This window comes from Phoca vitulina, unplaced genomic scaffold (genome assembly GCF_004348235.1).
Source record: "Phoca vitulina isolate PV1807 unplaced genomic scaffold, GSC_HSeal_1.0 scaffold15, whole genome shotgun sequence".
NCBI classification, from domain to species: Eukaryota; Metazoa; Chordata; class Mammalia; order Carnivora; family Phocidae; genus Phoca; species Phoca vitulina.
The window spans coordinates 15,119,304-15,142,208 of NW_022589718.1; the positions used below are offsets into that span (position 1 = coordinate 15,119,304).

Consider the following 22,905-nt stretch of genomic DNA (forward strand, 5'->3'; position numbering starts at 1 on the left):
ATCGAGGACTGGCCCCATGTTCTGGTCTAGCATTATTAGCTGGCTGAACATCATGAACTTAGCTCTGATGGGCAAGTAGAAGGAAACAGTGTTCTCACGTCTGATCACGGTAACGTCTCTGTTGGCGGGCAGCCCGTTCAGTTCAGTCTCCTCGCCTCTTATCAATTCTGCTGGGGTTCTAGGTGTCCTGGGCTGAACTTGGATCCCTTCGTTAACTCAGGACCCACGGTGGTGGCCAGGGTGTGAGGTGTGCGGCAGCGTTGACAAGACCGAGAGAATGATGGTATTTTAAGTGAAATCGGTTCTAAGAACTTTTTTGTTTTGAGCTGCTGAAATCAAGCTCATCGCCATGTGCTTTTAATAGCAAGGTCAGGCCTTTTCATCAAGGTTATGTCTCAGTGTCTTCAGGAAGTCTTAATGTTTTTGAAACCCATTCAGGTATGTGCTTGTGAGCAAGGCTTCGAGCTGGGGAGCAGTGGCCAGGTCTGCCAAGATGTGGACGAGTGCGAGAAGCCGGGTAGTGAGCCTTGCAGTCAGACCTGTGTCAATACCCAGGGCTCCTACAGCTGCACCTGTCACCCTGGCTACTCGCTGGAGCCCGATGGCCACACCTGTAAAGCGACAGGTAAGCTGGAACCGGGATATCTCCTAAGCCCTGGGTCAGGAACTTCGAAGTCCTGAATCTCCCAGGAATACAAATGCAACCCTTCTTTCTCAAGTCTTAAATGCTCCCGCCTGCTTTCTGTCTGCCGAGCAAGCCTAGCACATTCTCCAGATTCCCTTTTTAAAGGCAGCAGTTCAGATGGAATTAGATCTGAAGGTGTCGACAGATAAGCCATCATGATGACAGAACCACGACTCTGGTCCCTGTAGCCACAGGTCAGCCTTACCTCAAGTTAGAATAAATGTCAGAAGTCTTGATAAGCCCTTCTTTCCAGCCCGCCTACACTTACATACTTAGTTAGAAATGGTTTTTTTTTTTTTTTTTTTTTCTCCAATTTATGCTACTCATGCCTTGATTCTAAGTATCTTTAAACTGTGGGTATTAGCACAAGCATCACATCGAGGGGAGAAGCACCAGCCGGCTGGTGTCCCAGGTCTGGAAGTGAGAAGGCAAAGACTACTTTGTTCTCTTACTCCTTAGCCAGGGCTCAGTTCAACGTTCAGGCTCCGTAAGGCCACATGCTGAACACAGTTCTTATCTGGCAGGTACTGAACCAATCTTGCTGGTGGCGCTTCAGTTCAACCTCCTCCTCTATGGCTTGAGGAGCTTGAAGGAAGACATTCTGGCAACTGTAGACAAGAACGTGATGATTTTCTCTATTGACTATGACTTAGTGGGGCAGAAAGTCTTCTGGACTGATCTCGGTGCAGAAAGCATTAAGTGGATAAGTATGGACACAAAGAAGAAAGGGACCGTGGTGAAGGGTATGTCCCCTGTGTGGGCTTCATCCTGCCCTCATGAATGACGCATAACATGAAAAATGGCCGTTAACATTCTAAACATTGATTCAGTGAAATCTTCTTAACTGAAAGGGACCAAGTCCTGCTAGTGGGCTAGAAATGGAAAGCTGCATTGTTACCTCAGTAGACCACGCGAGCCAGCCAAACTGTCAGCCAGTGGCCGTTATTTCTAATGGTCATCTTCCTCTACAAATAGAACCTTGGAGGCACTTAAAGATTGCTCTGATGGAGATGCGTATACTAGTTGTAAAATGAATTAACATGGTATTCAAGTCTGATGCCTATGAGCTGAAACCTAGTAAAAGCCATAATGTAACCTAGATCCACATGGTGAATGGTTTCCGCTCTCTCTTCAGGGATGAAGTCAGACTGTATAGCGGTCGACTGGATTGGGAGGAACCTCTACTGGGTGGATGGGACAGCTGGCCAGATTTTGGCAGTTCAGCTGACCGCTGTGTGGAGAGGAAAATCCGAGCACACGATTGTCCTAGATGATGACTTGACTCAACCGCGGTCTTTGGCTTTAGATCCCCTAAATGGGTGAGTCTGGGGGTCAAAATGCCAGTCAAGTCTGGTGCTACTTTGGTTGTGTTCCCTCAACACAGAATGAGTAAAAAAAACCTATCTGACTTGACTTTAAAATCTTATGGTGATGTGGGTCAACCATACGTATAGTAATCTTAAAAGCTTCTGATAAAAGTTCTTTATTTCAGTGAGGTGAGATGTAGGTGTTCTCACTTGGTGGCCCACCTGTACTTTCTTCTGTGAAAATAATTCTCCATTCAGAGGTATATTTTTTTATGGCTTTAAATGGCAGGAGGAAGGAGAATGGAACTAGGGATAGGATTTATTTTTTTTTAAGATTGATTTATTTGAGAGAGAGAGAGAGAAAGTGCAAGCAGGGGGAGGGGCAAAGAGAGAATCCTCAAGCAGGCTCCCCACAGAGTGCAGAGCCCGACGCCTGGCTTGATCCCACCACCCTGAGATCATGACCTGAGCTGAAATCAAGAGTTGGATGCTTAACTGACTGAACCACCCAGGCGCCCCAGGGTAGTGTTTAATTTACACTAATGTGCTTGGTAGTAGTGGTGGAAATAATTGTGTGTTGTGGTTGAATCTAGGTTCTTGATCCAGAGTCCTTTCTCTTTGGAAAAGGCCAGGAACTTAGAGACAACATTTCCTAGCTGTCAGAGCCAAGCCCTCATTGGCGTGGCCATGTGTGTATCAAATGTAAGAACAAGATGGAGCAAAACTTAGGACCGAAAGGTGACCCAGATTGGGTACGCTCTATCTGCTTTTCTCACCTTTTCAATACCTTCAACCAGGAATCTGTTACCATGGTCCTCAGAAAATTGACGGTAGTTTCTGAGGCATCTAATGGCCTTGGCTGTGACCAGTATTAAGGTCCGAGGTGCACATCTTCCCATAGAACCAGCCTGCTCTCTCTAGCCCAGGAGAGACTGGCAGGTTCCCTGGCTATTTTCCAGGCCCAGGAACTACTGTATTCCTTGGCTGCTTATAACTGTCATGATATTTTATCCCCAAGTGATGACTAAACAAGCATCATAAGATTTCAAGGGAAACTCTCTTTTACTTCACAATTTCACTTAAGGAATAGACCAAGTCTGAGGAAAAAATAATTGGGTTAGAAATCAGTGGTTTAAGGGATGAATCGATATTGTCTGTGAGGTAATACTTTAAAGCTGACTTTTATCCACACAGGTTAATGTACTGGTCTGAAATCGGAGGAGAACCTCAAATAGAACAAGCTGGGATGGATGGTAGCAGCAGAAAAATCCTCGTCAGTCAAGGTCTTGGCTGGCCAACCAGCATAGCTCTCGACCGGTTGAGCTGGAAGATATTCTGGTCTGATGACAAATTTCACTGTATTGGCTCTGCTAATCTAGATGGTACTGGTGTTCGTGTAAGTATTCCTTGGTATTAGGCTGTGTGTGATGTCTTATGCCTGTACAAACTCATCCCAGAAACCTCATCATCCCCATTTTAGATGTTGCAGCTAACGCAAATCAAGCGCCCCTTTTCAGTCGCTGTGTTCGAAGATGAAGTCTTCTGGTCTGAGATGAAGACGAGAACAGTACAGCGCATGAAGAAGACCACAGGCAAGAACAGAGCTGTCCTCATCAAGCATTCCCAACAGCCTCATGGACTCAAGGTCTACTGTGTACTCTTCAAAATATCCCCCTAATTCTCCCTGAAAAGGCTACGTGTATGAGCTTCCCAAGTACAAACTGTAGTGACCTCCTCCCATCATGATTAAAAAGCAAGATTTATTCATTTGCTGTTTGTAAGGATTCAGGAATGCATAGTGACATCCAGCTACTCTCTTGCAGATAATGCACGAAGTGCTCCAGCCCAAGTCTCCTAATCCTTGTCTGGACGCTGGCTGTTCTCACTTGTGCCTTCTGAGCCCGCGATCCAAGGGGAGCTGTCATTGCCCAGTGGGACTCCTGCTGGCGGATGACGGCATCACCTGTGTTCCGCTCGAGGAGTCTGCATTTCTGTTCCTCATGTTGCCCACAGTTATCATGCAGGTACTGTTCCGTAGCCTTACTCACATGTCTGTGCCTGGGCTGTGGTCTGTTTCAGAACTGAGTAATTAGAATTCTCCAGGCACAGTGATATATAGTAAGGGCCCTGGCCCTTGGAGTAGTCTTTTTTTTTTTTTAATTTTTAATTAATCCTTTTAATGTAATCACTACACCCAACGTCAGTCTCAAACTCACGACCCTAAGATCAAGAATTGCATGCTCTACTGATCAAGCCAGCCAGGCGCTCCCCCCCGGCCCCCCCCGGAATATTCTTCAAAAACAACTTAAATTTTAGTATTTGCTGTGTGCTGGGAGCTATCGTGACCAAAATAAAGGGGCTATGTGCTAAAGACTCCTTGAGAACTAGTATGCCAGAGCTAGGTTAGGGATATGAGATATGGTTCATCTAGTGTAGTTGTCCAAGCACCTCACTGATGATATAGAGTAGTTCTAAATCCAAGCAACTCAGCTGGGTTCCTAGCCTGGTGAGGGGGAAGTACATTTTATGAGGGAACTTTTCTTAAGTCATAGGAGATACCAACAAACAAGTCACTTCTAACTTCTACTATATAGAGGATTTATCAACTTGGGCACTTTAAAATGACAAATGTTGGGGTTGGAGGATTGACTTCAGTTTCAGTAAGATACTACTAGTAGAGTTTCATTTAAAGGGGAGGGCCTTTCATATATAAATGTAGCCAAACAACACATTGTACACCTTAAACTTAGACAAATGTTATTATGTCAATTATAGCTTAAACACTTACAAAAGAAAGGGGAGGGCATTTAACAAAGGAGTCAATCTTTGAAACATGTGGATTCAAGGACTTTTGGGTGCTTAAAACTCCAGGAAGGGAGAGAAATAATGGCTATCTCTTTTTAGATGATAAATTCAGGTTTTCATATATTCTAAATATTGTCACATTAATGCAAAATCAAGATGAAGAATTACACTAGATTCAGCTGGTGCCATCCACCTAATTTTTTTCCCCATAGATTTATCTGAAAAATCTAGAAGCTTTACTAGGACAACCAACTTTACCAGAACATAGGATACTTCCCTTTACCAATGTGAAACAGCTTGCATCCCTGGACTACATAGTCCAGGAAAAGGCTCTCTACCTTTCAGAGTTGGATAATGGTGATATCAGGCTACTGAGGCTCAAAGAATCTGGAAAACTCTCTTGGAGGAAAATCATATCTGTGGAGGGAACAGTGATCGACCTTGCTGTGGACTGGTTGAGTGGAAACATATATTGGATTGACAGTGAGAATCCTCACATCAATGTAGCTTCCTCAAAAGGCCAGTATCCCACTGTTCTGGTCAGTGAAAATCTCTACCGCCCAACCTCTGTCGCGCTGCACCCACCCTCTGCAGTCATGTGCTTTGTGGACCTGGGTGCCCAGGATGATGGTAGGCGTGGGTCCAGCATTGAATGTGCCTCCATGGACGGCAGCAGGAGGAAGGTGCTGTGGCAGAACTCCCAGGTCCCTGAGGGCCTGACCTTTTCAGATTCGGGAACCCGAGTTTACTGGGCTGATACTGGTAAGCAATTATAACACACCCTAACCGTGAGTCTGAAGGACTTTGACCAGAGTGAAATAGTGACATTCTGCTTTCTGGTCTTCAGCCATGACTTTGAACAGCTTTTAGGTCTGAGTTTACATATTCTACACCACCTTCCAAACAAACCCAGTGATTCCCCATTCTGAGTAGAATGTAATAGCCCGAAGAATCATACAGGTGTCCCTTTGCGAAGGAATAAAATCGAGAACTTAACAAATGTGCATGAGCAAATCTTTGGTGTATCACTGTTAGAGTAGAGTGAATGAAGAACTGTCCTTCAGAAAACACATGGTAGACAATGTCCTCCTGGAGGGGAGGCAAGACAAGATGCAAAGAGCTGTAGGATAGAGTGGAGCTGTGCAGGCTAAGTGAAATTAACTGAGCCTCTCTTTCCAGGGAGAGGACTCATAGAGAGTATTCAACAAGATGGCTCTAGATACAGAGTGGACCGCAGAGGAATTGAGGGCCTTACCTTCTTTACATTTGGCCAAGGCATGATGTTCTGGATGACAATTGATGATGGTAGGTCTTATTCAACTTCTGATTGTCTTTGTGATCTGAATTTACTCTTGGGTCTCTAAAGCGAATCTGCTAATGCCTAGCACTGATCTTTGGCAAGGTCTTTCTTCTGGAAGAATAATTAAGCAACTTCCCTAATCTAACAAGTATGTGTAACAGGGATTCTATGACTTGGGGAAGCTTTGACTTATTTGGTCGTTCTTTATCTATGAAGATGCTTAATCCTGTTCTGCCTGAGATTTCTGGCTTTCATCTGAGGCGCTCTTCTTTAGACATTGTGATGTGGTACCGAGAGAACTGGGCCAGGAATTGGAACCAGGTAGTGTAACTGCGCTGTCAGTTAGTAGCTATAACAGCTTACCTGTAAAATGAGGACAGTACCTGTCTCACTTGACTCAGTACATATAAAAGTACTAGGTGAACTACAGAATATTCTGTACTTGCAGGGTATTACTAGTATTTAAAGAGATTTGCCTAAACAACAGTGTTCTAGTATGTTGTTTCTGGCTAGAGTCTAGATTTGGTGAAACTGGAAAATGCTATTTAAAATCTATCTCTTTAATATTTCCAAATGCTGGTCCATTGACCAGTTGGGCACAATTGCAAAAACAAGTTGTCAGATCCTACCCCCAGAGGTGCTAATTTATTAGGTATGTGGTGAGACCTTTGCTAACTGTTTTAAAATCCACTGGTGACACTTATTGCAGAAAGCCATTTTCATATATGTTCTAGAACAATGTTTAAAATCATTACCCATCATTTGCATGGACTACATTTAGGTGTCTCATGTCCTAATTATCTATCTTTGTATATCTGGATGTATATGAATGCTCAACATAACTTACACTTGACTTTATTTTAGAGGAAAGCATAGAACTAGTTTTCTTTGTCTTGAAATTTCTTCCCAGAAAAAAAAATTTAGAAAAACACATTTCTCTTCTGTAAAACCCTTGTTATTCAACTGGAGTTTCTGCAGATGGGTGACGGTTTTCATAGTGAGCAATTTTCTTTGCACAGGAAGTTGTCTTAAAATTTGCTTTTCTTAAAAGTATTTAAAATTTGCTTTTCTTAATGATTGTTCACTGGCTTTTGTTTCAGCCCAGATCACTAAAGTTTGGTACAGCAAGGCAGAACTTTCAGAAAACCAGTGGTTCCAAATAGACCAGGAGATTGTGGATTTAAAAGTTTATAGTAAACTTCGTCAACAGGGTAAGCAACTTTGCAATGATTAAAACAACACTGAAGCCTGCTGAATTTCCCCGTGAAGGGGATCCTCTGTCTCCTGCAATATCTCCTTGAAATGGCTTTGTATTTCCCACTAAATTATTTCTCTGGCAAGTTCTTACAGATCTGCATAACTCTCTTGTCTTTATGCAGTTATATATAGTATAGTTCTGGTATGTAATGAGTTCTGTTACTTTTCTAGGAGACAAAACAGTGGTAAATATTTGGGGCTGGAGTTTGGTATAATTTTAAGTTCTATTGTAGATGGAATTCATCTGTGGTATAATTGAAATCGTCTCTCAGCTCTGCGGTGGAACTAGTCTTTATTCTACTTATTGTCACTTGTATCTACTTGTGATGTTAACTAATCCTTGAAATACCAACTTGGGGGTACTCAGATGTTTTTCTCCAATGTTTGAGTAGAGTGATGATGGGCTTAGTTAAAGTAACAATATACAGTCTTTTCCTAGTCGAGATGAACACGAACAATGTGAGCTCAAATGTTAACCACATCTACCACTACCATGGATGTTGAGTATATTGGTCTTAACGGCCATGTAGAGTATATTGGTCTTAAGTGAATGCTGCTCCATTTCTTTGTTTGGAAAGCTAAGCTTTGTAAACTAGTGCTAGTCATGCTTAAACTTCTGAAGTCTTGGCTTTTCGGAGAGAACCTTCTTCAGTGTGATTAATCATCCAAGTGATGATAATCTGTGGCTTAGTTCTGAGAGGCAGAAGGAGGGTCCTTGCCACTCTTGAGGTCTGTTTTATCTGCGCTGTATACATACCTATTCCACAATTTCTGGAATATCTCAAAATAAGACCTTACTAGAAGTTAAAGATCTGAGCCTTGCAGAGCCACGGTCAGCTATACATTTATGGCTGACTTACTACTCAGATTCTTAGGGATAATAGACACCACAGCCTTCATGTTTTCACCTAAAGAGAGCTTTATTTCTAAGACCCTTCTAGTTTTGATGTTGGGTGCTTGGTATGAGGGGAAAGGAGAACTCACAATGGGGTCTTGGATGGGCCAGAGTTCAGCTCAATTTTTATTAAGCTGGTCCCTTGTTTGAAATCCCAGCCTTCTAGAGCCATCCTTACCCATGAAGAAGAATCACCGATCACTTGGTACCTTGTTGACCAAAAGGAGTTAAACTGAAAAGCTATCCACTCTGGAAAAAACATTTGGGTCCTGTAACTCTGATAGCGTATTTATAGAACATCTGCAAAAGACCCTTCTGAAACCATCTAAATCAATGGGTTTTTTTGGGGGTCAATCCACAGGTAGTAACAGCTGCTCAAAAGACAATGGAGGCTGCCGCCATATGTGTTTACCCAACCCTGAAGGAGTGACTTGTAAATGTCCCAGTGGGCACTACTTGGCTAACATAAGCAAATGTGTTGAAGCTGTCCCGTGCTCTGAGCCGTCCCAGTCCTGTAAGGATGGTCAGAAGTGCATTTCCATGGAGCAAGTTTGTGATGGTCATGCTGACTGTCTGGATGGATCTGATGAGCTGAGCTGTGAGTAATTCCTATCTAGGAGCCCACTGTTCATCACCATATATGACATACTTTGAATATTTAATGAAATAATTCTTAATATCTCAATCTAATTCTTAGTATCTAGTTATATAATATTCCTGAAGCTTTTATCCTCTTAATCATTGCCTTTTATTACTGGCATTTTTAAACTGAACAACATAAAACTTCTAACTATGGGCAATTGGCTATAGATTACATGGACGCCTTCTGGAAAGCTAATGTGCTCTCTGATTCAGTTTTAGAATGGGCAATATGATAGCTCCAAAGGGCTCAACAGTTTGTATGTTGTCTGAAGTAGCACTTATTTAACTAGATTTGATTCTGTCCATTTAAACTGATCACATAGTGAGCATAGCCCAGGAGGAGGGGGTGGGGTAAATGATTTAACCTGTCTTGGTTTTTTTAATATGGAAATAGCACTTTCTAGGGGCATCTCGGGTGGCTCAGTCGTTAAGCATCTGCCTTCGGCTCAGGTCATGATCCCAGGGTCCTGGGATCGAGCCCCACGTCAGGCTCCCTGCTCCGCGGGGAGCCTGCTTCTCCCTCTCCCAGTCCCTCTGCTTGTATTCCTGCTCTCGCTATCTCTCTCTGTCAAATAAATAAATAAAATCTTAAAAAAAAAAAGAAATAGCACTTTCTAACTCAAAGAGTTACGGAATACAAGAGAGTGTGAATAAAACTGCCATATTAGCACATACCATTGTCAAGTGACTTCCTAAATGCTGGCTAGTAGATGGTTGTTACAGAAATGCTGCTGCCGAATACCGCCTTCATGGAGGGGTGTTGTCATGGCCAGTCAGCTGAGCAACTGTGATATCCAATTCTCTGGTAGTCACTATCCTCAAATTCTACACCACTCCAGCGGTAGCCAAGTCACGTAAGCCGTGGAATTGAAGAAACCGTGGGCTCAGCCCTGAGACTTGTCATAACTAGTAAGGAAACAAACTGGGAAAGGAATCTTACAGTGAAGAGTGCTTACCGACTTCTCAACTTAAATCCTCATCTTCCTCAAAGCTGAGGAGTTGGAATACAAGTTGTTCCCCCTAATGACTTCATCTTAAATAGAAAAGTTAATAGATTTCGATTCCCAGAGTTGATTCTCGTGAATGAGGGTGGTTTTCTCAGAAGCCCCATGTTATAGTGACTCTAGGAGGCAGGTCAGTGAGTGAGAAATGGATCGCCGTCCCCATCTGGTTTTAGTTTAGAACTAAACCGGAAGCCTAACCCACCCTCACATGCTCTCCCATCCTGATGACCAGGAGTTGGCTCTACTCCTCAATAAGTATTTCACGCTGACTTGTACATGAAACTTTTTTGGGGGGGATGGTACTGAGCATATAAAGCTAGACTGCCTTCCTCTGTATATACCCAACTGTCAAGGACCCCAAACTGCCCAGCAGTGGAAACGCTCCTGTAACACCAGCTTGAGGCAGAGGCAGCGGGTGGTTTTACTGGTAACACCGCTGCCTTCCCTCCCTGTAGTTTGGTCTTTGGTATTTCCGTATGGAACGATGCTTGTGCCAACAATGATGGGAGATAGGGTCTTACACGCAAACCTAACTTTCAGATTGTCGGTTAGAAGCATCCTGTTGCCTACTCCCTCCTGCCCATTACTGCCACCAAATCTGGTCCAAGATTTGCAGCTTATAGATCTTGTGAAACCAACAGTTTACTTGGACTAAAAAAAAAAAAAAAAAAAAATTATATTTACAGATAAACATACATCTTAAAAATCTTTCTAGATATTTACCACTTGGACCTACCATACTATGCTTTATAGAAGAAAATATTTTTGTAGCTGAGGGAATCTGCCATGGCTAAAACTGGGCATACCATCATTTAAAAATAGAGTGGTATGATAGACTGGTCCCGAAACCAAACATTTTAAGTGCCCTAGGATATGCAGTTTTTTCAAATATGTTTTTAATAGCTTTTTGGTTGGCCAAAAGGTAATGGTAATGATTTGATGATTTCATAAATTCAAACTTATCTGGTTAAGTCTTCTAGAGTTCTTGTTCTTCCGAAATCCTTTTTAACTGACAAATATGTGTATATACCCACACTCATACCTGTTTCTGTAGGTACCTATCCAGATAAAACCCATTCAACACCAACATCTAAAAATGCAGAGGCTGGAAAAAGGTCGACTCCAGAAGCTGCCCTACCTCTCCAAGCTACCAAGTCCACCAAGGCTAGATATCCGGGTCCAGAAGGGATGAGTTATCCTGTCAGAAAAACATTAATCCCTCCAATTCCTGCTAGAGAAAGCAAGACCCCAGAAACCAAGGAAAAAGGCGAGCTTGTGCAGCCCAAGGACTCACAGAGGGCAAAACATCTGCCCTGTAGCACGGATTTCTGTAACGGGAGGGGAATCTGCACAATGGTAGGCGAGCTGAGGAAGTGCCGCTGTCTGATGGAATATGGCGGGGAGTTCTGTGAAGAGCCAGCTCATGGACCTGCCCCTGGCTACATCGCCCTCAGCTTAACCATTGTCTTACCAGTTGTGCTAGTCGCTCTGGGAGCATTTGTCTGTTTCAGAAGGGAACGCAAATTAAAAAGGTGAGCAGCTCTTAATGTCCTCATGGGAGAGTTCATTTCAAAGAAGGCTTATAGGATTAGTGGGGTTAGAGGTATGACTCTTCCCCTAAGAACCTGTCCTCTGAGGAAAGATTTAGGGGATGAAGCAGATGACCCGGAGAGACAACAGAGGCCACCTCTTTGAGCCCCGGGACAAATGCTATTGTAAGGGATAGGAGGCCTTCGTGCAGGTAAAATCTGCCCCAGCAGCAGTCAGTGGCTCAATCACAGATGAAGTGATGGGATTCTTTACCAACGAGGCAGAGTTCGTGCCAGTGACTGGAGAAAAAAATTCAGAGATGGGTTAGTTTGCCGGGGCTGCTATAACGAACACCACAGACTGGGTTTCTTAAACAACGGATTTATTTTCTTCGTTCTGGATGCTGGGAGTCTGAGATCGGTGTGTCTGTGGGATTGGTTTCTCCTTGAATTATAGATGCAGACTTCTCCCTGTGTCTTCACATGGTCTTCCCTCTGTACATGGCTGTGTCCTAATCTCTTCTTATAAGGACACCAGTCATATTGGATTAGGGCCCAAACTGATGAACTCATTTTAACATAATTACCTCTTTAAAGACTCTATCTCCAAAAAAGGGTTACACTCTGAGGTACTCGAGAGTAGGCCTTCAACATACTAATTTGGAGGGGATACAACTCAGCCCATAGCAGGAGGTGAAATGAACTCGGGAAAGATTTAAAGCAAACACATTAAGTTTTGCCCGAGAGCAAGAGAGATTAAAGAAACAAACAAGAATAACAAAATGCTGGCTTAGAGTAGGAATGATGACAAAAGTGGTTTTAGTATAAGAAATTATAGTAACGGAAGACACTGATTAGGTTACACATGCTGGTTAGGGTCCACTCATATGCTGAGAAGGGACATTAAGCAGCCTATGTATCAAGAAATAGAGAGATGTCTCTGTCCAGCACTCACAGACTGAAGAAAAAGGCGAGGAGAAATGGTGTATCTTTGCCCAAGGTAACCCTGGTTAATAGATTACTAATGTTAAGACTGACTGAAATGCTACCCGTGGGGTTTTGATGGTCACCTCAGGTCTCTCTACCACATTAATCTGCTTTCTTAGCTCACCTGCATCCAATCGCCACTAACTTGTCCTTGGATTCTGTTCTGCTTGACCCCAATTAGTAGAGTCCCCCAGTTGAGAAGATGTATTATTTTGGAAGTTAAGTGAATGCCTAGTAACAAATCATAATTGACTCAAGTATCACCCATTCTAGGTCATTTGATTCATTCAAAAGACAGAACATAATTCCCATAACAATAGCCTTTGATAGGGGTTGAGTTGGCCCTTTCCAACCATCCACCCATCCCAGCTTCAACCTCAAGGAACAACTCTTTTTTTTTTTTTTTTTTTTGGAACAACTCTTTTTGACTCTGTTTCTTTGATTCTTAGAAATCGTGCAGCAGCATCAAAAAATTCGACCCGCCATGAAGAAAATGGCCAAGAAGAGGAGAATCTAATGAATAGTGAGACTTTTGTCAACGAAGCCTATGATGAGCAGGTATGCCTGGGAAGTGTCTTTGAGGAAAACAGATTGTGAGATACAGCTAAAGAATGCCCCTTCTGAAAAATCCCAGCTGGTTGAAAGTAGGCAGTGTTAACTTACAGAGCTTTTTGTAATGGGTGAATGATGCTATTATGTGTATCAAATGAATGTTCAGTAACTTGTTTATCTTTAGACTCTGTTCAATCTCTAGTTCAAACCAAAGTGAAATGCACATGAAATAGTAATCAAGACATTCAGCTTTTGGTGAACTTCCACAAGGGGCTCAGTCCTATGGTGGGGTGGGATGTTATTAGGGTTAGTTGGAGTTACCCCTAAAATTATGTCCCCCTGTGATCTCTCCTAACCTCTCCGTCACTCAACCACCTCTGTGTTTTGCTTTGTTTTAATGTAGTGTGTATTCAGGGGCATCTGACTGGCTCAGTCAGTAGAGCATGTGACTCCTGATCTCAGGGTCATGAGTTCAAGCCCCACATTGGGCATAGAGCTTATTTTAAAAAAATAAATCAATAAATAAGAATTTAAAAAATATATATATATATATTTATTATATATTATAATATATATTATATATTATATATATATTATATATTATAATACATATAATATATATATATTAAGGGGCACCTGGCTGGCTCAGTCAGTGGAGCATGTGACTCTTGATCTAGAGTTTGTGAGTTCATGCCCCATGTTGTGTATAGAAATTACTTAAAAATAAAATCTTTAAAAACAAAACAAAACCAAAAAAACTATCGTAGTGCATATTCTCTAACTTCAAATCTCTTTTCCTACAGGAATTGTTAACTTTACAAAGTGACTAAGCTGATAAAAAAGGAGCTGAAACATCTCAATAAAAATTGTTTAGACGTTGCACTGTGTACTGTTTTAACGTCTGTAACTATGTGCTGAAATGGTAACTTATTAAAATAACTGCGTTTTAAATGGGAGGAGGTCATCCGGGTGACGGAATAGTCACAGGCGGGGTCCGATTTCAGCCCAGGCTCCGTGTGATTTAGGTGAGGGTTCACCTGCGGAAACTGTCGAAGCCCAGCCTGCCTGGCCCAGTGCTAGTCAGAGGTGCTGGATTTGGATCTTGGCTCTGTCACTAACTTTGAGGTGTACTTAATTGCTCTGAACCGGCTTCTTCATCTTACAGAAGGGAATGATCTCTCTTAAATCTTTACCTCTCAGGTAAAGGTCAAGTTTCTGCATTGTAGCCAGTGTTCAAGTATTAGTTTTTTATCACTCCCTCTAGATACGTTTTATTACAAAGTTAGTACTCGCTTCTGTTGGAACTTTATAAAAAGTGTTTTTCTTACACTCTCATTTGATTCTAAAACTAAGTACAGTTGACCTTGAACAACACAGGTTTGAACTGCATGGGTCCACGTCTGTGCAGGTTGTTTCAGTCAGTACGTACAATACTGTGAGTGTATTTTCTCATGGTTTTCTTAGTAATATTTTCTTTTCTCTAGCTTACTTTATTGTCAGAATATAGCATATAATACATATACAAAATATGTGTTAATCGACTGTTATGGGTAAGGCTTCTGGTCAACAGTAGGCTGTTAAGTTTTGGGGGAGTCAAGTTATATGTGGATTTTCTACTGCAGTGGGTGGGTGCTCCAACCCCGTCTGCCCAAGGATCAACTGTGCAGGTGAATCCACTTTACTGATACAGAAACTCAGACAAGTGATTTGTTTAAGCCTTGAAGTAAAGTGGGTAGAGACTGGGAGCCTCAACATAGCGTTGCAGGTATGGACTGGGGTTCATCTTAATGAGCTCTTGCCTGCTGGGGAAACACGCAGATGCTACTTAGATCCCAGACTCCCTTTGACCCTCCAGATGACATCTTATTTCATACTCTTATGTAAGGAATCAAGGGCACTGAATTTGTGATGGGAGATGGATGACAGGAGTGTTGTCTAAAATTCAATAGCAATCTTGGGCAAATCACTTAATCATGAAACTGTTTCCCCAATGATAACAAGGGGATCAACAGAACCTACATCAAGCCAATGGATCATTGCTTGAAAATACAAAAATGCCTGTGCACTGCTTAGTGCATGGGACCAGAGGCTGAGAACCTAAGTCCAAATTGTAAGCACGACTTGACTTGGAAGTCTTTTCTTGCTTGGATTTTTTCTAGACTCTTCATAGTTCCTTGCAGAATGCGTTTGTGTAGGCTACCAGGCGTAAAGAGAAATCCTAAGCTTATTACTGTAGGTATGGTACGTAAAATCGACTGTGCTTTGCAGTCAAGTATAAAAATTCCCAAGCACAGATCAACGTGACCGGAAAAACAAATGCTGGCGGCTCCGCCCTTCCTGAGGCTGGGAGACACACGACCGGGAGTTCAGCTTCCTCCCGCGCTTAGCTGTGTTTGAGAGAAACCCTTTCAGCACCGAAGCGCCCGAGACCCCTCTTCGCCACAGAGGGACTCTTTGGTTTCCCCTGCCACCTCTCCCAAGAACCATCTCCCGGCCAAGCTGGCCCTTGGAAAGGCTCTCCCTCCATCTGTGGAAAAGTGAGTAAAAAAGACATGCGAGTCTCGCTTGAAAACACGCACGAATGACAGTGCAGCAGCATTATCACTTTGTCCGGACACACTTTAGCTCTCGCCTTCACCTCCTTCACACCCTAAGCCTCCACCAGCCTTCCAAGGCTAGAGTTCCGGCTAGCTCCGACTTCCGACTTCCGGGCTCCCGCAGGCCCCGCCCCACCTTCTACTCCACAAGCCCCGCCTCCTGGTTAGACCCCAGACATAGTCACCATTTCCTCTTCCGGGGAACAGCCAAATCCGTGGGTCACGTAGGCGCCCGTTCCCTCTACTTCCTGCCCTGGCTTAGTTATGTCTTTCCCTATCCTTGGTGTCCTGTGAATGTGTGCCTAAGTATTATCCCACTTGAATGTAGTTTAATGCATCCTGTTATGCTTCCCCAATTCAAGAATTTATAAGACACCTCTGAACGTCCTTTTCACTGGAAAGTCTTAAGTATAAATGTGAAGTACCCATTCATAAGATTAACAATCCCTAGGCACCCCTGACCCCAAAATTGGCTTTCATATGTCAGTTACATAATCTTATCTGTTTGGAGCAAAGGCATGTTAACTGTAAGAACCTTCTTTTGTGATGATCTCAGTATCAGGTGTTAATTTCTTAATTTCTCTCCACCTAAATAGATGAAGCAGTAAACCCCATAGCAGATGTAAAATTTGAATTTCTTTATAGAAACTCAACATCTGTAACCTGGTGGTAGGTCTGGGTTTTCTTCTAGAGGGACAAGGAGCTTTAGAAAAGTTCATTGGTGGGGGCACCTGGGTGGCTCAGTTGGTTAAGCTGCTGCCTTTGGCTCAGGTCATGATCCCAGGGTCCTGGGATCAAGCCCCACATCGGGATCCCTGCTTAGGGGGGAGTCTGCTTCTCCCTCTGTCTCTGCTGCTCCCCCTGCTTGCACTCTCTCTCTCTCTGTCAAATAAATAACATCTTAAAAAAAAAAAAATAGAAAAGTTCATGGGTTCATGCTTTAGGTTCAAAGAGCCCTATGCAAAACTTGACCTTTTAGGTTTCTAGCTAGCAATTCAGTTAAACTCTTGATACTTACTCGTTTTAGGAAACAAATGGGGGAGAGATCATTGATGATGGGAGAGATGCACCACATTGCTACTATTTTAACTGCTGGAAGGCTTGTGAAATTCAGAGAAACCAGGATCTAGAACTCGGAGTTTGTTGCCATCAGATCAGTTACTATATTTACAGATCAGTCTGCTTCCTCAGCCTTCACTGTTCACATTTACTTCTCTCCTCTCAGCCTCATCTAATTCTTAAACTTCACTCTTAAGATATTAAATTTATTTTTTTTAAAAGGTTTTATTTATTTATTTGACAGAGAGAGACACAGCGAGAGAGGGAACACAAGCAGGGGGGAGTAGGAGAGGGAGAAGCAGGCTTCACGCTGAGCAGGGAGCCCGATGCAGGGCTCGATCCCAGGACCCTGGGATCATGACCTGAGCCAAAGGCAGACGCTTAATGACTGAGCCACCCAGGCGCCCAAGATATTAAATTTAGAAAGGCCCTGTGACCACATCTAACCCGTCTTCCCACTTGTACAGATGAGAAAACTGAAATCCCACAAGGGCAGGGCTTCCGCTATTAGAAAGCCTCTGTCCCCCAAATTCTGAAATTGCAGTGGCCCTCAGGCCTGTGATGAGTGGCAGCTCTTTGGGAGGCACCGGTGGTGGTTGGAGAGAGCCATGGCGGGGGCATTTGTCGCGTGAAGAGCAGAGGCGCTGGGTACCTGTGAGTGCACCTGCTGGTCCCTGCCTGGACCTCACGCTGGTTTATGCGCTTGGCTGCGCCCACCTGCCTGTCCGAGGAGGTGTTGGACAGGCCGGTGGGACCAGAGGGCGGTGGAGTTGTCTTTAACGTGGGTTTTAACCCTCCTCAACACACGCCAAACTGGAGAAGCAAGCCCCTCGTCAGCCTTGCCCCCCCGCCACACCCTCCACCCCAAAAGCCTTGTCTGTAGTTTCCTTGATTTGGACAAAGGTCCTTGTTTTCCTGGGTTCAGGCCTGTGTGATGGAGATTTGCTGGAGGGGGTCATTTAGCTGCGCGCAGTGAGGAAAGAGAGGAATGTACGCGGAGGCCATTGGGAAGATTGGATGAGAATTGCATACAAGTTTGGTTTTTTTTCCCCGTCCCTGGCCCCTCACACAAGTTTTTATTTGAAGTCGTGATGGTGTCTCTTATTTTGTTCCCCTCACATGGAGAAAACCTCTTCTGTGATGTGTTGGCACCAGTTGCGTTGGACTGGTCTTTGCCAGCCGATCATAGCCCAGTTCACAAAGCTGCTCCTGTGGCCCATTCCCCCCACACCCTGCGTCAGTGCACCTCCACCCCCGTAGGCCCGTGGCCTCAGGCCACGAATGACTTCCTGTACAAGTTGTGTATAAGGCGAGGAGGCACTTAGGGTACAGAAACAGATTTTAGAGGTAATTTTAACTTAGAAAATTCTAACGGGCCCTGAACAAGTGTTAATACCCATTTTGGGACTACAAAGATACATAGAAACCATCACGCCCTTACCTTCAATCTAGAGGTAAAACAGGAAAGTACATCAAGAAAATGCCACACTTGAACATGGGAGTGATATGTTCCAATATGACCCCTCGAAGCTGATGGGAGAAAGTAGCCATTTAGGGTGTGTGGGGGTGATAACATAGGCCTTGGCCAAGCCATGAATGGCACTTGAGCTGAGAGTGGATGACACGTAAGGAAGGTCCTGAGGCTTTTAAAGACATGATTGACAGGCCTTCATTTTCAGAAGGTGGGATTGAACGTATGGGGTGGGTATGGGGGCGAGATCCACAACTCTGGGGATGTGATGAGGCCTGGAGATTTGCATTTCTCTGCCTACCGCACCGTGGGCTGTCTATACGTTGACAGAATAGGATGTTCCTCATGAGGTAGTCACAAGTCAAATTGTTTATATTTGATTCCGAAAACATTCTATAAAAGGCTGAGTTTGTGCCAGACTTCATTCCCTCCTCAAGAAGCTCTTAGCCTGACAAAGGGTAGAGGGGAAGATTTTCCCAGCCACACTCAAAGACACGGCTAGCTTCTTCCAGTCCTTAGCAGCCAGTTCTAGAGCCCAGGAGAAGCAAAACATGCTGCTGGTGCCAGGCCTGCCACGCCATCACTGTTCTCTGGGCCTGGAATGTGCCCCTCTCCCTTCTTTCCATTCTCTGCTCAAGCATCTCCTCCTTCCTGACCACCTTTCCTAAAATACCATGCTTTTTTCCTCCAGCCCTTGTCCCTGGTCTGTTACTCATCATTTTCCTTGTACATAGCTCTCAGGCTGTGCTTGGGGCGTGTAAGTTCCCCAAAGGCAGAGCTGGAATGGTGGCTTCCCAAGGTGTCCACAAATGTGCTGACAAAACGACAGGTGTCCCCATACCTACTGGTTGGATGATCTATGCAGTGAAGAGGAGAGGGGTCGGGAAGCATCTCTGGCAGCAGCTCCTACCAGCGTCTGCAAAGGTTCAACAGCTTGGGTGCTAAGAACGTCACCCCTCCTTAGTGAGGGCTTCTAGATCAGAGCCAGACTGGCTAACAGGCAGAGCAGGAACCCTGTGAATGCGGAGTCTGCCCTACTTTCACACATTCCTCGGTCCCTGCAGGCACAATCTGAGTAATCTTGAGAAGACTTCGCCCATTAATTGGGGACACATACTTTGTATGTGATTGGGATCACTAACGACAGGTTGTGATGGTGCAAGGGGGCAGGGCTCTTCCCCATCAGTGTCTTCCCTGTGGGGAGGTTGCCCGGCTAGTCGGTATTCAGTTTAGGGTAAGTTCACGCCCACGAGAGAGGCTCCGGAGGCTCCCGCCTGGTCCAGCGTCTTGCGTGTCAAAGTCATTGTGTCTCTGTGCTGCTGGGGCACAGAATGACCCGTGTGCCCAAAACAGACCCCAGCCAGACGCAGGAGTGCCTTGCCATGCTGTCTTGAGTATTTTTATAGCAAAAACCAGTTTGCATTTTTTAAGGGAGTTTTGGTTTCGTTTCTGTTGCTAGGGCAAAAACAGAGCTCTCATTCTTGACAACAAATCCTTAATCAGCAGAGGCGGAGTGTTCTGAATATAAGCCACAAGAGGATAATTGGGCAGGGAGGAAAAGTAAAAACACACAAAACACTAGTTTTGTTTTTACCCAGGCCTCCCTGAGAAATATTTGGAAGTATCACGCAGACAAGATTCAGTAGATTCAGTACTTGCTAGGAACTCAGTCTCTTTGTTTGTTGTTGGCTAGGTCCTGACTTCCCAGACCCCCTATCCCTGCCTTTGGAGGTGTTAACTGAGAAACCAGGGTTGCCTTTTCTCCATCTGGCTCTGTTCCCTGGAGCAAGTGCCCTAGCTCATCGAGGCGGCAAGCTCTCAAAGGTCTGATTCTCTGCCGCCAGTCGGGGTTGCAATTTGAGCGAAGCACGTCCCAAGGAAAGTCTTGCAGCCCCAAGTGGGGGCCAGGAACCATCTGCTCTGGCTCCCTCCTGGGAGTGGGCTAGGAAATCAGTTTCAGGCCTCACTGCAGACCTACTCAATGAGAATTTGCATTTGAAAGAGATCACCGGGTGATACGTCTGCACTTTAGGGTTTGGTCGCGAAAAGGTAGAAACAGGTGATTCCCGTGTAAAAATAATAGTGTATCTGTACTATTCCTTCCACTGCTAATGAGTAGCGTGTGCTCTTCAGTCAGTTCTGCTATAGCTCTCTGTTATCGGTGCTTACTGAACTGAACGTTCCTACCTCTGCATTGGCTGCCAATGGTAGGTTTTCAAAGATGAAATTCAACTCCGTGAAAGGCACGCGTAAATCAACCAACCCCTTGAAATTAGAGCGGGCCCTGCCTGAGATTTAGTCCCCTTCTGGAACACAGAGCTGCCTACCTGTGATTTTAGGCTCCACTGTTTACAAGAGGAAAAGATTTCCAGTCTCACTTCATGTTGGAAACTGGTGCTTCTAGTTTTTTCAACAATAGACTTGGCTTTGCCCAGAAAACAGCACGAACTTGAAAATAAAGCAATCAGGGATTTAAGTGGGGCCCGTTGGCTCCTTTTAGTAATCTTATGCTAAAGAGGGGCAAAGATCTGAGTGCCAGATTTCAGAAACAGTGCCCAGGCAGCCAGGGAAGTTAGTAATGATGAGTAAACTCCCAAAGTTTGTACTGGAGACAAAAAAGCTTTTGTGTGTGTACTGAAACTCTTGTGTTCAGCTTTTATTTATAAGAGATATATGCCCATGTTCTTTAACCTAATGTGATTTACAGGTTCCATTCTGTACCAAATATTTAATTTATGGTCCTCTATGTCCAGTGTGAGGTAGCCAAGGAATAGAGCAGTATAGAGTTTAGTCTGTTCAATCCCACCTGGCTTCTAGGAGAGAAACGGCAGTGACCTCAACTTTCACACCAAAAATAAGTAATAAAGGTAAATCCTGTGTATACTTGAAGAAATGTAAATGAGAGTTAATCAAGTTATTCCACAAAAGCCACAGAAGCTGCTGGTGTGTGCATGGCTCTACGTTTATTTTAAGAGCTTCAATCAAACATGGCCAGTGTATCGGTCTCTTGAGAGCCTGCAGGAGAATAAATTATACAACGGAAAAAACATGATATTGATGTAAGGTTCGCTGGCATTTCCGGATACTGTTTCAAGGTGTTAACATGGTTTCTGAGCCTCTTTTTGCTGATTTTGACTTTTCGTCCCGTGTCAACACGATGCAAAGGCGCCCTTTCTAGATCTCTTTCAGCTTCGAGTATGAAAAGCCCGTCACTCCGTAAGAGGATCCTCATCCCTCTGGGGAGGAAAACTAAATTCTACAGACAGAAAACCAAACCCAACCTGACCTAGTCGTCCAAGAAGTCTAGCTTAGCCACAAGAAAGGAAGATCACCCTCCAAACCAGTTACAGGAACGCGTCCCGGGTTCGGACTCCGAGTCAGGTGTTTCCAGCCGCAAGGTAACAGGCAAGTTCAAGGCTGGACACGGTAGGGCGAGTCCTTGGTCCGCGCATCACCGGCCCAGAGCAGGCCTGGGGGGTGGGGGCGGAGCGGGGAGGCGGGGGCGCCGTCTACAGGTCGGAGTCGCAGGGCAGCGAGGCGTGGCAGGACCCGGTGCTGCCCAAGGAGTCGCCGGGGCAGTGGGCGTCCTCCCCGCGGAGCACGTCTAGCTGGTTGCTGAAGGCGCGGGGCTGCGGCCGCGGCATGGGGAAGCCGGCCTTGGGCTTGCGGGCGGCGCCGAGCTCGGCGGGCCGCGGCCGGTGCTGGCCGTCGCTGTAGTACTTGATGGCGGGCGGGAGCGTGGGCTCGGGCCAGTCGACGTGCACCGTGCTGATGCTGCTGCGGCGCGGGCCGCCGGGGGGGCTCCTTGCGGCGGCGGCGGCAGCGGCCCTCGCACCAGGGCGCGAAGCTGAGCGCCAGCGAGAAGCCGCCCAGCAGCAGCAAGCAGCTGCCCAGGTAGCCCAGCACCAGGCTGTAGCTGACGTGCACCGTGACGGGGCTGGCGTCGGCGGGCAGGACGGTGCGGTCGGCCAGGACGTGGTTGTACCAGGAGACCGGCACGAGGCCGAGGAGGCCGGCGGCGAGCAGCACCACGCCCGAGAGGCCGGCCAGCGGGAAGCGCGGCCGCTCCTGCCAGCAGCGCACGCCGAGCGACGCCAGCAGCAGCCCCAGGGCCGTGGTGGCCAGCGACGTGACCATGAGTGCCCGCGCCACGCGCACGGGCTCGGCCTCGAAGTAGCCCCACAGGTCGGGCTGCTTGCACTGGCGCTCGCGGCTGCTCTGCTCGCGGCACATGTCCCACAGGCCCTGGTACAGCTCCACGTCCACCGGCTGGTTGAGGAAGCCCTTCACCAGCCGCCAGCCGGGCGCCAGCGTGGCCGTCAGGTTGAGCAGCAGCCCGCAGGGCGCGAGCACCATGCCCAGCGTCATCACCACCGGCGTCCGCATCCCGGGCTCCGCGCCCCGCGCCCGCGCCCGCGCCTCGCCGCGCACCTGCCGCCTTCGCCCAAGTCGCCGCGGGACCGTCCCCGCTCCGCCGCGCGTCCCCTGCCGCTCCGGCCTCCCGCCCGGCCCGCCGCCCCAGTCGAAACCAGCTCGCGGGCGGGTGTGACCGAAACCGCCGGCCGAGGCGCGAGCGCGCGGTCACGGCCGCCGCGGCCCGGCCCGCCCGGGTGGGAAGGGCGGGGTGGGGGTGGGGGGTGGATGCGAGCGGAGAGGCGGCGGGGAAGCTCGCGCGCGGCGGGCTCCGGGCGGCGTCCACACCGCGCCGCGCCGCCGGGGCTCTCCGGGACCGAGCAAAGGTCGCCCCGCCCCTGCTCCTCGCGCGGCTCCGCGCCCCGGCCGGCCCTGGGCGGGGACCGGGGGGGAGGGGGGGAG

The 22,905-nt window shown here is 46.1% G+C and overlaps 2 protein-coding genes across 6 annotated transcripts in view; one reads left to right on the forward strand and one right to left on the reverse strand.

Moving 5' to 3' along the window:
- The window catches only part of LOC116637878 (low-density lipoprotein receptor-related protein 1B-like), a 40,093-nt gene extending 26,080 nt beyond the window's left edge, over positions 1-14,013 (forward strand). For 3 of the 5 annotated variants that reach the window (XM_032413491.1, XM_032413494.1, XM_032413495.1), the window contains 13 exons: positions 439-625; positions 1,210-1,428; positions 1,821-2,004; positions 3,187-3,388; positions 3,473-3,637; positions 3,816-4,016; positions 5,010-5,559; positions 5,977-6,102; positions 7,198-7,308; positions 8,611-8,847; positions 10,950-11,427; positions 12,861-12,969; positions 13,767-14,012. In XM_032413491.1, the coding sequence (XP_032269382.1) occupies positions 439-625; positions 1,210-1,428; positions 1,821-2,004; positions 3,187-3,388; positions 3,473-3,637; positions 3,816-4,016; positions 5,010-5,559; positions 5,977-6,102; positions 7,198-7,308; positions 8,611-8,847; positions 10,950-11,427; positions 12,861-12,969; positions 13,767-13,793 (2,796 nt within the window). In that variant the 3' untranslated portion in view covers positions 13,794-14,012. Of the gene's footprint in view, positions 1-438; positions 626-1,209; positions 1,429-1,820; positions 2,005-3,186; positions 3,389-3,472; positions 3,638-3,815; positions 4,017-5,009; positions 5,560-5,976; positions 6,103-7,197; positions 7,309-8,610; positions 8,848-10,949; positions 11,428-12,860; positions 12,970-13,766 lie in introns of all 5 variants that reach the window. The other 2 variants (XM_032413492.1, XM_032413493.1) reach the window with 1 other exon arrangement.
- A 7,586-nt stretch (positions 14,014-21,599) lies between these two features.
- On the reverse strand, positions 21,600-22,476 carry CLDN23 (claudin 23). The gene is given in 2 exon segments (XM_032413246.1): positions 21,600-21,893; positions 21,895-22,476. Coding segments are annotated over 2 exon segments (876 nt in total).
- Positions 22,477-22,905: the final 429 nt, after the last annotated feature.